At 37.1% G+C, this 13,230-nt stretch overlaps 1 protein-coding gene across 2 annotated transcripts; it reads left to right on the plus strand.

Annotated features, from left to right (window-relative positions):
• Positions 1-188: 188 nt before the first annotated feature.
• Positions 189-13,209, plus strand: cables2a (Cdk5 and Abl enzyme substrate 2a). Of its 2 annotated transcripts, XM_026920656.3 has the most exons (9): positions 190-758; positions 2,719-2,811; positions 6,081-6,158; positions 6,879-6,969; positions 7,959-8,127; positions 8,386-8,483; positions 8,849-8,955; positions 9,716-9,920; positions 11,248-13,209. In XM_026920656.3, the coding sequence occupies exons 1-9, from the start codon at positions 241-243 to the stop codon at positions 11,386-11,388; spliced, it is 1,500 nt and encodes a 499-aa protein (XP_026776457.3). In that variant the 5' UTR covers positions 190-240; the 3' UTR covers positions 11,389-13,209. The 2 variants fall into 2 exon arrangements, with proteins under 2 accessions (XP_026776458.3, XP_026776457.3); XM_026920657.3 differs by lacking the exon at positions 6,081-6,158 and having other exon boundaries at positions 189-758.
• The last annotated feature ends 21 nt before the right edge of the window (positions 13,210-13,230 follow it).

A 13,230-nucleotide genomic window follows, 5' to 3' on the forward strand; every position in this document is an offset into this window, starting at 1 on the left:
AAGAAAAAAAGGTTTGAGAACCCCTGGTGCTAGGGAGCTACTTGGGATCCTATAAATAATCATACTACTGCTGCAAATTCAAGAACAGGCGTCTCGCAGCCCATTGGTTAGCAGTCAATAATTTACATTATTGTAGCGAGCTCGACCAATTAGCTGTCAGTGGGCGGAGCTTAAGGGTCTTCCTGAGTAAATAGGCTTGTGAATGTGTGTGCGCGTGCGCCACAGCCCGCGCTCTGTAGAATGGCGGCAGCGGCGGCTGCTTGTGGTTCTCACGGCAGCACCACGGCAAAGACACACAAAGAACATCCTCGAAAAAGTAAAGATTCACGCCGGAGACAAGCGGCGCTGCTGTTTTTGAATAACATCTCTCTAGACGGACGGCCTGTCTACGCTCTCGGTAATGGCCTCAGAGACACCTGGAACCAAAGCGTTGAAGTCGGAGCACCGGCGGTTTCTCTCCCGGTGTCGACGGCGAGCAGCTGCGGGAATTTCAGCCAGCTGTCACCGTTCAGTGGAACTGCTTTACCGAGGACTAACACCTGTCCCCCGCCTCCGCTCCCCGTGACAGCGGTAGCAGGGTTCAGTCAAGCAGGAAATAGCAGTGAGGTGTCTTTGGAGAGCGGAAGAATGGATCCTTTGTCATCTGTAGGATTTGCTCTTTCTCCGACCTCCGGAGCTCAAACCCCGCACCCGGTCATCGCTAAACCTCCGGCCGTGGTGTCAGGTGCTGCCTCCGGAGCGCTGGAGCTCCGTCAGCGGTGAGTGTTTACTTCATCACCGCGGGCGAGTCTGTAGCTGTAACGGTATGATTTTGACGTCACACATATTTCAACAGACACACACAGATCTGTTTAACAAAAACACTGTGTCATGCATCATCATCCATCATGGAGACATCAATCACAGCCCATTTGTGCTTTTTTAGTTAAAATAAAAAACTAAGACTGTATCAAATCACTTAGGATTTCATACTTTCTTACAGTCATACTTAAATAAGTGAGTCTATTGAGTATGTAACATCATAAAAGCAAACAAAAGTTTCTCCCTATGATCTAGCTAAATGTATGTGTGGAATATAGTGAAAAACAATCTCAACTTCCGGGTTTTATAAGAGTTTCATTTTCAGTTAGGAGAATCAAAACTTTGATTTAGGAGGAATAGATAACATATGCTGTTAATAGACTTCAGAAATTGACCTCTTCTCATTGGCAAAGAAATGGTGACCATTACATTATTATTATTATTATTATTATTATTATTATTATTATTATTATTATGGCAGTTCATAAGTAATTTGTTTCATACTCAGCCAAGTTATCTGGAAGGTCAGTCCTTAGTCTTTCTCACAAGTTTTACTTTTATGGAAGAAGAATATTGGAATAAAATATTGGCACCAGATAAAATATCCCTTGCCATAATACTGTTTAAAAAAAGGTGAAGTGTTCATTAGGAATGTACAAATACAATAATTAGTGTCCATGTCAGACCAATACTGGCATGAAACACTGGATTGGTGTTTACATTTATCATAAGTTGTATAGATGAATAAAAAAACCCTCCTTTCTAATAGGATTTTAGCTTGACAGCATTCTTTGACGCTGACCTAATTGTACGAGCATGAAGTCATTTTTCTGATGGAGATTACAAAGCACTTCTGTAAGTCGCTCTGGGTAAGGGCGTCTGTCAAATACCATGAATGTAAATGTAAACATCTGCATATTATGCCATGAATGTGAAGTTAAGTGACAACACACATCTCAGACATGAACGCAGGATACTAAGTGACTTAAAGTACACCTCATCATGCCTCTGGTGTTTTGCATAACTTAGCAGGAAAGTAAACTGTGAGTCAACTCCGAGTTACTACGAGGCTGTAATCATTGGAGCAGTATTGGATATTAGTTGATGGTCAGAGTTCGATATCTGTGTCTTATTGAAAATAGGATGTGGGATTGGGATCAGTGATATTTAGTTAGACGATAGACTAAAGCAGTAATGCAGTTTGATTTGTGCTGACACTAGAGTTGCCTTATCAGCTGTGCAACTATGGCACATGATTCATTCTGTGGTTTGACAGTTTAAAGGGATCCAATAAATCAATCTTCTCTAAGTTTCAGCCTCATCTTCTGCTTTCAGCTGATACTTCTCCTAACTTGTTTTGGGTGTGTCTGTGGTTTATTCAAGAGGAGGCAGTCATGTCTTTATGTAAGGTCTTGGATGATGCGTCACAACGCATCTCAGTGTAAGAGCATTGCTCTTGGTTCAGAGGGTTTATCTTCTGTTTATGGTGATGTAAGTCACCAAATTTGTGAATACAAGCTGTGTTCTTTAACCAGGAGTCACATGACCTGTGAGAGGAAACAGTCAGCGGTGTTTGTGCTGCCGTTAGTTTGTAACAAGTACAGCAGGTATCTTCTGACAGTCTGAGTCTGTATTTTTATTTGTAACAATAAACACGACAGTTTTGTAGTTTAATAAATTTTCCATGACTATGTAGGTAGAACTTTGCAGACTTTTTTTTAATATTTTAGAAAATTATATGAGTTTGTTTAATAATAGTAATAGTTAAGAACATGAATGACAAGTGAAAGTTACTTGCAAGCTTGCTAACATCTACCTTTGAATTTTAAGGATAAAGCTGCTAGCAATTAACGTTTCTTATGATAATAATTTATTAGTGCATTTATTATCTGAGTTATCTTTGCTGTTTTGTTGCAGAACACGTAATCAATCAGGGTCTCCTGGGCCCGTGGTGTGTAAGAAGGTGCACTTCATCAAGAACATGCGGCAGTATGACACTCGAGGCAGCAGGTGAGTCAGAGTGTGTGAGACAGCACAGAAGAGTGGACAATATTATTTTTAATCATAATCCCATAATGAGCATTCAACTATATTCAAGATATTTGCACTTGATTAGATAAGGTGTTTTGCAGTGTATAAAGTAACCCTAATTTGCTGTTTAACACACTTGCACCCTGTTTGTGTGAGAAACTCTATAAGGGAAGTGACCTCTTCTCAGAATAGAACCCGATGCTGCCTGCAATATTAAAATCCTGTTATGCTTGAAGAGCAGTTCTTGGATCACTACAAACCCTGTATTTATCTTTCTCGTGCCAACCCACTTCACAATCAGCATTTCCAATTTTCCAAAACTGGAAAATTCCAAAGCTTTTTTTCATCTTCTCCTTCTTACTTTCACTCTCTCTCTGCTGTCACTTCTCTAATTCTTGTCCATAACGTCTTTTAACCATTCGTGTATCTGTTTCTTTGGTCTAATATTTTCTAATCTGGTCTGACACTGTCGTTTAGTTTCTGTGAAAGTGACATGCAGATTACACAGGATGGAGTTCAGTGCTTTGATTTCATTCATCTCTTTAGCCATACAACATTGCCTGAGTCTAAGGTGTCCTTCATCTTCACCCGGCTCACTCTGTCACAAGCTGCTGACGTGCTGCTTTGCTGTTGTTCAAACATCTTAACAACCTGACAGAGAAACACTTTTGCTAACTACATAGTCTGTGCCTAGAAATCGTGTGATTTGATGTAAAATTTTTGATATTAAGTAAGGAATAAAACATGCTGTTGTATATGAAAATAATTAGCAGTGGAGTGATGAGCTGCAGGCCAGTGCATTAATTTCATATAACAATTTTTATTTTATTTTTACACTATTTTATTTCTCTTATACCACAGTAATCTGATAAAACCTAAGATTTTTAATTTAATAATAAATTAAATTTTATCCGTTTATAGTTACATTTAATGTTGTGGAACATCCACAAAACTAGTTATTTCCTGTTATCCCATTATTGCAGCTATATACAGTCATCCTTTCACCAGCCTCCCTGTTTCTGTCTGCTGAAGTTAATTAGACAAAAAAGCCCTTGTCCTGTTCTCGAGAAACCAGATAGCACAAAGTCCTCTGTCCTGAATACCCTCTTGTGGAGTAAAACCTACTGATGTTACAAAGCTTGAGACTTGACACTTGAGACTCCTTCCATAAATGATAAATAAGTGTCTCCTTACAAAAAAGATTGATCATATCAATGATTCTGCATTTTATTTGTTAAATAGCACCATGATTTTCAAAATCTGTTTATTAGTAGCTTTAGATTCTGTAGAGCATCAGTCCCCATACAAGTCCCTGTGAATGAGCTGTCACTATGGAAACGATAACATATTTTGACTGAATAAAGCCAGCACTGTTACTGTTTATAACTGCTGTTTTAGAAGAAAATTTTAGAAGTTTGGTTGAGCCTGTAGATTGAGCCAGACTTCTTAAAATGGCATTGCTCTATGGGCTTATTAATATGCAAAGATTGGCTTCCCACATGAGGCATCAGGTGAGTCAGCAAGTGTTAGAGAGTGGGCAGTAGGGTAGAACTGACCAAAAAAGGACTGCATGAGTCTCTATTGTGAATAAGTTTTCTTTATTTCCACAATGAGTAGGCACACGCATACAATACTAATGATTAGTACTATACAGGGTTGGATGAATCATAAATTCATTAGCAAGCCTAACAGGCAGGCAGCTGCCCCAGTCTCATGTTCTTGTTGCCTGGAAATTAAATTGTTTTGGGCTTAAATTGGTTTCTAATGTAATTCCACACAAATATATGAGCTACTTACCAGTGAAGTCCATTAATAAAGTCTGGGCTGGTGTTTAACATGATTTACCATACTAATAAAAAGTTCTTACTAGTGTACAGAATATAGGACACCCGGCCAGGAAGCAACTGAAGCACATTATGTTCAAATATATAGTATATGTCCAATCAACGACTTTGTTTACCAGCAGCTGAAATCAAAAGCTAGTATACCACAGTGCCTTTGAATTCTTGATTCTGATTGGTCAAATCAGCACATCTTTGACAGTACTGCTGGCGGCAAGGCAAATCACAAGTTTATATTGATGCACTTGTTCTAATATTGTTATCATCAGAAAGAATTTTAGAATTTTTATCCCAAATTAATGAAACCACACATATAGCTTTTAACTTGCTCAGTATGGAATATTTTTTACTACTTAAAATTTCTATTTAAAGATTCCTATTTATTTATTTATTCATTCATTCATTCATTCATTCATTCATTTATAACCTTGCTCTTGCCATGAATGTAGCTACTGATGCTGGCGTGGTCTTCAAAATTAAACACCAACCTAATATGTTACTTTTAACTAATACCGGGACTTGAATAGTGGACATTCCACATAAATGGATTAAAAAGATGAGTAATCGCTAACATAGTGATGAAGTTTTTGGAAGGAGTCTCCACTGTCAGTGCTTTCTAACATTCCGAGCTTTAAGTTTTTTCTTCATGGGAAGGTGTTCAGGACAGAGGGCTTTGAGATTTCTGGTTTCTTGATAACATGACAAGCTGGATGGTCCACAACAATTAATGTAACTATAAATGAAAGAAAAGTTTACTTACTTTAATAAATGAAAAACTTTTATTGTTGGAACATTGATGTGATATAAGAGAATAAAACACTTTGGGACATGCTATTATAGGATAATAATCACACCACCCCATTGTTGATTATTTTCCTATGACAGCACAGCCCATTGTGTTTTATTTCTTACACAGGAATAATGTACTATATACTAGGTGTTTGAGCTAACAATTTGTCCACCCCTGGAATAAGTGGCAATAAGCTGGATGCAGCAATCACAGTATAGTGTTTTATTTTAATTTTAATTAGTCAACATTTTGCTGGTCTTCACTTCCCCTTAAAGACACGATGTTGAGCACCAGTGTGCTTGTTTTTGTATCTTTCAACATGCTTTCAATAAGGTTTGGATTTAGGCTTTAGGTTAAAGTTTTGGCCATGTTTGGGTCACTTTGAATGACTGCATTTGAGTGATATTATTTTCAATAATCATGTTTAAACTGGACCTATCTCGGTAAGCAGACACACAAACATGGCACTATATAGCAGTATGTTAAGTTTAATTCTAGATTGAATTACAGATTTAGTTACATTTGGATTTGTGTCTGCATGTTTGTTAGCTGGCGCTGCATTAAAGCACTGGCACTGATGGTGTGTTCTGTGTGTATTTGCTGTGTGTGTCCTACAGGATTGTTGTGATCTGTGCCAAACGGTCTCTGTGTGCTGCTTTCTCTGTACTGCCCTATGGGGAGAGTTTTCACATCAGGTACTGAACTGCACACAGCCACAGAACACTTTCTATTACAGGGATGGACAAATCAGTTGTCCCCTAGGCTAGGTTTACTTCTCAGAATAAAATATTTTAGAGTTCCTCTTTATAATGGAACATACCACATAATGAGATATTTCATAAAGCTGTATCTCTAGCTGGGCAAATCAGATATTGATCTTGACATCTAGGGTTTTTATGGTTTCTTTAACAAGCTCAGTGTGATTATCAGTGCAGGTATAAACTGATCCCCGGAAGCATTTGATTATAATAAGCGCTGTGATTATTCTGTGTGAAGTTCCGCCTCCAAAGCTTTTTTTTTTTTTTTTTTTTTTTAATCAGCATTAGTTTGCTGTATTTATCCACCTCTCATACATCTCCATTCTCATCATTTACATGAGAAATAAAAAATCCAACACACAAAGTGCTTTATTGTATCTCTAAGGATAGTGTGCCTTCCCAAACGACTTTTTCAGTTGCAGCGTCTCTAGTAAAGCATATTAAAAACAGTTTTTTTTTTTTTTTTTTCATTTAAAATAAGGAAGCCTTCTGAGCAGGTTGTCAACATGAGACGAGCACCAAGAGTGAATCTTATTTCAGACATAGAGCACAGTGCCTTATTTAGTAACTCTCTCTGTGTCAGCTCTGGACTGAGCAGTATGCAATGTGGTGGTGATGTTGAGTAAAGATGACTGACTAGATATCCATGTAATCCAGTGAGGAGGCCCAGAGACAGAGGAACCCATCAGGAGGAACGGTTGATATGGTTCCTGTGTTGGAAGGTGTGGAACTGGGGGCTTTGGGGAAGGTAAGAAGGGATTTTATTTATGATCTCAGTATTTTATAAAGCTGGAACAATGTTTATATAGATCATCTTGCATGCATGTTTTGGGAGTGTGTTTTTCATACGGTTTGCTTCATGCAGTTGTACAGCTATGAGATCTTTGGGTGCTTTTATATGGAAATTACCATACTTTCAAAACATTTTTATGCTTGAGGATGATGTGTTTTTACCATAACTGACTTTAATTTGTCAACCATTTCTTCAAGAAAGAAATATGATTATAATTAGAAATATAACTCATATAATTATGATTTAGAGCAATATCAGCAATCAGTTGAAACAGGTTCGATCATAGCGTAGTGCAAATGTAAAGTGCTATTAGGTTTGAGTGTACAAACTAATGAAGATATAAACATTTGCAACAAAGAACGGTTTTAATGTAGCTATAATGTTTGAAATTAAAATGTACTTCTATCCATTAGTAGTTACAATGTCTACTATACAAAAAAAATTGTTGATGTATAATGTTACTTTTTTATGCTGCTCAGTTTATTCACATGCAGATTAAGTAAGCAGCTGGTTCTCTTTTGCTTGTTGCTAGAGTTCACTGCTAATTTGCTGTTACATTTGTTGCACCAGAACCCAAAACAGCAGAAAGAACAATCAAAAATCAAGTACAAATGCAAGAGAAGAGTTCTCCGAGTACCCCAATCTGCTGTAAAGCACAATCAATTATGATTTGACTAATTTAACAAATATTCCTTACTTAAAAGTAAATATATGTAACACTGTTGTAGCATCTTTCTCAGAGCCAAGGTTTTGTTACAGACGAAGCATACAGCTTTACAACACAAACAAACTCACATTTACAATGAAAAACTAACATAACCTAGGATTTACAGATGCAGATGACTGCAGGTCATATTAGAAGCCCAAGTGCAAAGATCCAACAGTTCTGAAGTGTTCACAGATGGTTTCTTGTGTGTTTGTGTCTGTGTGTCACTGTGTTGCAGACAGTATCATATGCCCGGTTCCTACTTCCTACCAATGCCCTGGTCAGGCAGAAAAGCAATGTCCCTCTGGATACGAGCACTGTTCAGACACCGATGTCCCGAAACTGGATAAACAGCCAGAAGAACTTCTGTCACCAACGTTTCTGTAGCGCTGTTGGACAAGAAGCTGGTGTGTTACTGAGACCCTGAAACAATATAGCAACCACCTTCACAGAAGTGATAAACACAGTTTCATTTGACATATCAAATTAAAATCAAATTAAAATTTTATTTGTCACGCACATGACATAAAATAGAATTTACATACAGTTTGAATGGGTGGCAGCAACAGCCTGATAAAGTGCAGATATGTGCAGTTGTTTTGTGCAGTATAATGCTGTTCAACATTAATATTTTGCATATCATGTCTTGTCTGTCTCTTCAACAGGTGCGGATGAATTGACAGATTACGACCCCAACCTGTTGAGTGATCCTCAGTGGCCATGTGGGAAGCACAAGAGGGTCTTAATCTTTGGCTCTTATGTGGTGAGCTTTTTCATTTTGGAGCACCAGCATTATCACTGATGTCTTAAAAGCATGTTACCTAATTGTAAGCATGTATAATTAATGAGTACAGAAGGCACAGTAGTTACTTATGCTTTTAGCAATATTTTAGCCCTCATGTGACTTCATCAGCAGGTCATATGATGAGGAAAGTAGCTGAAAGGCTTGAGCGGCACAAGTTATAAACCACACTGCAGTGACTGTTACACTCAGTACAGTGTGATAATCTCTGTAGATATTATAAACCAGGCTATCTAATGACAGTAACTGCTTGTATTTTAGTCACTCATTGATCATAAAGTTTGTATGATGTAAATCTTAAACAAACATGTGTTTGTCTCTTTCAGACAACTATTATTGAATATGTAAAACCATCTGACCTGAAGAAGGACATGAATGAGACATTCAAGGAAAAGTTTCCCCATATTAAGCTGACATTGAGCAAGATTAGAAGGTAAGCTTTGGAGAGTACAGTGGATCTGTGGCTTAAATGTGCCCATATTAAATATAAAGAATAATATCCATCAACTCAAGAATTATTGGCACCCTCTAAGAGAATTTTCAGAAATGATAGTGTACAATGCAGTGCACCTACCTACTTACACAGGTGTGAGGCGGGAATACACCCTGAATGGGACGCCAGTCCATTGCAAGGCACCCACACACATTCACACACTCAGTCACACCTAGGGGTCATTTAAAGTTACCAGTCCACCTGCTGGCATGTTTTTTGGGAGGTGGGACAAAACCAGAGGAAACCCTTATTCATTTTTATAACAAAAGTAATTTTCATAAGTATTTCCTTTTAAATAATACTGTTTTCTCTAAAAAAGCAATACCTAATATAAATGTGAATGAAAGTAGATGTTTTTAAATTGCACTCAGTCACTAGGAATTTTATTGCTGATTATTTCCTGTTTCCCTGGGGTATTTATGCGAGGGTGAATCACCATGATTGAAGAATAGATTGTTGTTACCATGGAAAAATAAAAATACAGTTAAAAAAATTAATAATCATTTCAGGCAAATTATGTATAAATATACAATTAGGAGGACGAAGTGCCAATTACTGTGGAATTGACCAAATTAATCGACTAGTAAAAGCAAGCTGGATAGAAAAAGCCTCACCTAAGGCAAAAGGTTTATTTTGGAGCGATATATGTAATACTTCTCACACCTTTGTCACTTGTGGTTGACTGTTTCCTGACGCTCAGCTTGAAAAGAGACATGCGTGCGGTGAGCGAGGAGTGTGGTCTACAGCCGGTTACCATAGCGATGGCCTATGTGTACTTTGAGAAGCTGGTTCTGCAGGGTCGACTGAACAAGCCCAACAGAAAACTCGTAGCTGCGGTGTGTGTGCTGCTGGCAGCCAAGATCAGCAGTGACCTCAAGAAACTGGAGGTCAAACAGCTGATAGATGTAAGTGGTGTTTGGCCAGATCAGAATGTAATGACAGGGTGGATACTGGCTCTTTCTGGTTGAGTATTAATCTTTGTCATTATGATTTACTCGTATTTCATTGTAAACAAGTTACACCTGTATTTACAGGTTCCTCTGTTTATTTACATGACCCGTATTTACATGTCCCTGCTACATGATCACTTAATTTATAAGATTATGTTCACATGCACTGCTGTAACTACAGTCTGTCAGACTAATTAAATAGACCATAATTTAAGCAAAAATTATGACTGTGAACATACAGATAAGAGTGACAGCAGGCTGTAATAACTATTATGTCCTTGTTTGGAAAGATTTGCTTGAGTAGTAACAGATAATTAGACAGTGATGACATATGAGTCAAAGATAAAAAGATTAAACAGAAAAAAGCATACTATTTAAAAAAAAAAAACATGGATATTTAATTTGACTTTGTGATTTTGCTTTTAAACATTAGATGTTAGAAATGTGGACTTTACAAAACTTATTCCTTCCTTAATTAATATTAATAATATAATTAGTAATTAAAATGTATTCATTTTTCATGTGAACACCTTTGTGAACCAACAGAAGCAGTTTTATCTAAATTGATTGGCCTTCAGGTGCAAAACAAGACACCTCATATTCTCATATTACAAGATACCTACAATTCATGTCTTCACTATTAATGTATTATAAAATATCAAAAACATAGAGCGTCATATACAGTCCCCTCCGAAAGTATTGGAACAGCAAGGCCAAATCTTTTGTTTTATGCTGTACACTGAAGACATTTGAGTTTGAGGTCAAAAGATGAATGAGTCGAAACCCAAATGTCTTCAGTCTATAGCAAAATCAAAAGAATTGGCCTTGCTGTTCCAATACTTTCGGAGGGGACTGTATATTAAAATAACAAAACACATCGTTCCAAGTAACAGAATTATAAAAACAAACATTTAGGGGGGGAAAAAACACTAATATACATTAATGTTGTTGAAATCAATTGTGTCTGTATAAGTCAAATGAAAACTTTTTTTTTTTTTTTGCATTATTTATTGCACAATGTCACAAAAGTGTATCATTTTTCTACACAATCTCCATTTCATTTAGTGAAGTGTTCCAGTGCTTAACAAGTGTCTAGATTCCTCTAGAAGGAAATTCGATTCAATTCTAATTTTGTCGCACTTTTAAGGTTTTCATTTGACTCTCCCTCGTATATGTATTTCACATATATTTAATATATAAAATATACAGGGTATAGTTATAGTAATTAGGTATTTTGTTTGCTCCTTCTTTGTCTCTTCTTTGTGCTGATGTTGGTGAGCAGAAGCTGGAGGAGCGTTTTCGTATAAGTCGTCGGGAGCTCATTCCCCTGGAGTTCCCCGTTCTGGTTGCACTGGAAATGGCTCTCTACCTCCCGGACAGTAAGGTGATGCCACACTACCGCAGATTGGTGCAGCAGGTGTAGAATCAGAGAAAGACCCTCCAGCTGCTGCACCCTAAACAAATGCAGTTAAACACAGGACTCTACTGACCTTAGTGTATTCAGTTGTGTGATAGTCCAAAAGCATTTTCAGTCTTCCATGTAGTATAACCCTCATGGTTGGTGTGCTGGTTAGTTTTGGAGCTGGACATTAATCAATCTTATATTTTTTTCCAAAGTGTTTTTACTTATGACTTTTTTATCTCATTTTTCTTCAATATATTATTTATCAATACAACTGTATATTTATAGATTCTATCAATATGTGATATGTATGGAGACTGACTGTGTTTTTCCTAATTTAAGGTAATGTGGAGTGTATTTTCTGTGTTGTCTGTGTAACGTTCTCAAGCATATCCTGAAAATGACTCTATGTTAGAGGTAACATTTCCCAGGCACGTTTTTTGTGCCGTCCTTTTCAGATGTTCCATGTGCTCCATCTTGTTTCGTCGCTTTCCTTCTGTAGATTGAGTGTGCAGTGAAATGTTGTGTGAGCGGTGTACGTGATTCTAATGTTGAAATGTTCTGTAGCTTTAGATACGAGAGTGCCAATTTAATCAGGCCAGCCTGTAATTATTTGGTTGAAACGAGATTAAAAGTTATTAATTTACATTACTGTATTGCACAAAGGAGTCTAAAATGGAAACATTAAGTGTGTAGTTTTGGAAACAGCACAAAGTGCATGATGGAAAGCATTGTTGTGTGGACGTGGCTGTGCTCTGTGTGTATATAATCACCACTGACTGATAGGGGTTTAGTGGTTAGTCCAAACACTGTAGGGTAAAAGATAAATTGCCGTTTATGATCCTGTGGTCTGTTGAGTAACAGGTAAAACCATCAGTGAGCCAATGATCTGTTTGTGTTGTATTGTGATGTACTGCATTTGGTGCAATGTGTACATGTCTTATGAGTGTACTGTATGCTGTACATAGTTTCACTTATATTATCTGGAACGAAGACAGAAGTTGTAGCCTACAAAGTCCACAGTAGATCAGGTTGAAACACTGTGAATGACTGCTATAATTTATTTTTCTATAATACAGGGCGTCCCAAAAGTCTCCATACATTGGGAAAAGTAACCCTTTTTTTATACATAATGTAAGTGAAAAATTTTGGGAGACATGTTGCTAAAAAGTGTTCATTTCCCCCTATGTATGGAGACTTTTGGGACACCTTGTATTTATCTATGAACCAACAAGACGAAGTACAGTTGTATTTTGAGGTACGCAGCTGTCAAGAATTGACTGTGATGGATGATGTCCAACACTTTTTCTCTCAGGGAGGGTATCTGATATTAACACTTTCTTTGTGAACTGTATGTCTTATGCCTTTGTGAGCTTTGCATCTTGTTTGTGTGAGATTCTTAACAAGAGCATTTTAAACTCTTGTTAGTAAAGTCATTTAGAAATAGCTATTTATTTTTTAACATAAATCTTTTTTATTGCAGCATGAAGTGCCTTGTTTATTACACTGATCACTTTGCTGCCGTGCCATTAATCATCTTCTTCATAAATATTTCTGTGACTCCACAATATTTTGTCACCAGCTTTGGAAATAGTAAAACACCTCAGCTAGTCCAACAATCTAGGAGTGTTGGATGTCAGTTGGTCTGACACTGTATAATACACTGTGAGATGTTGCATGAAGAGAAAAACTGAGCACATATCTGTATTTTGTGTATTAAAACTTTTTGCCAAAATACATTTTTGAATATGACATTAAGTGGTAGTTTAGTTTCTATATGATGCCAAAATGTTTTGTGCTGTATGGATGTGATGTTTACAAATAAATATTTTAACTGTTCAACTTGTGTGGGCAAATGATTAA

This window comes from Pangasianodon hypophthalmus, chromosome 16 (genome assembly GCF_027358585.1).
Source record: "Pangasianodon hypophthalmus isolate fPanHyp1 chromosome 16, fPanHyp1.pri, whole genome shotgun sequence".
Classification (NCBI taxonomy): Eukaryota; Metazoa; Chordata; class Actinopteri; order Siluriformes; family Pangasiidae; genus Pangasianodon; species Pangasianodon hypophthalmus.

Coding starts and splice junctions, on each gene's coding strand:
- cables2a (XM_026920656.3), top strand. CDS start 241: ATGGCGGCAGCGGCGGCTGCTTGTGGTTCTCACGGCAGCACCACGGCA. Junction 2,812..6,080: donor TATGACACTCGAGGCAGCAG/GTGAGTCAGAGT, acceptor TGTGTCCTACAG/GATTGTTGTGATCTGTGCCA. Junction 9,921..11,247: donor AGGTCAAACAGCTGATAGAT/GTAAGTGGTGTT, acceptor GTTGGTGAGCAG/AAGCTGGAGGAGCGTTTTCG.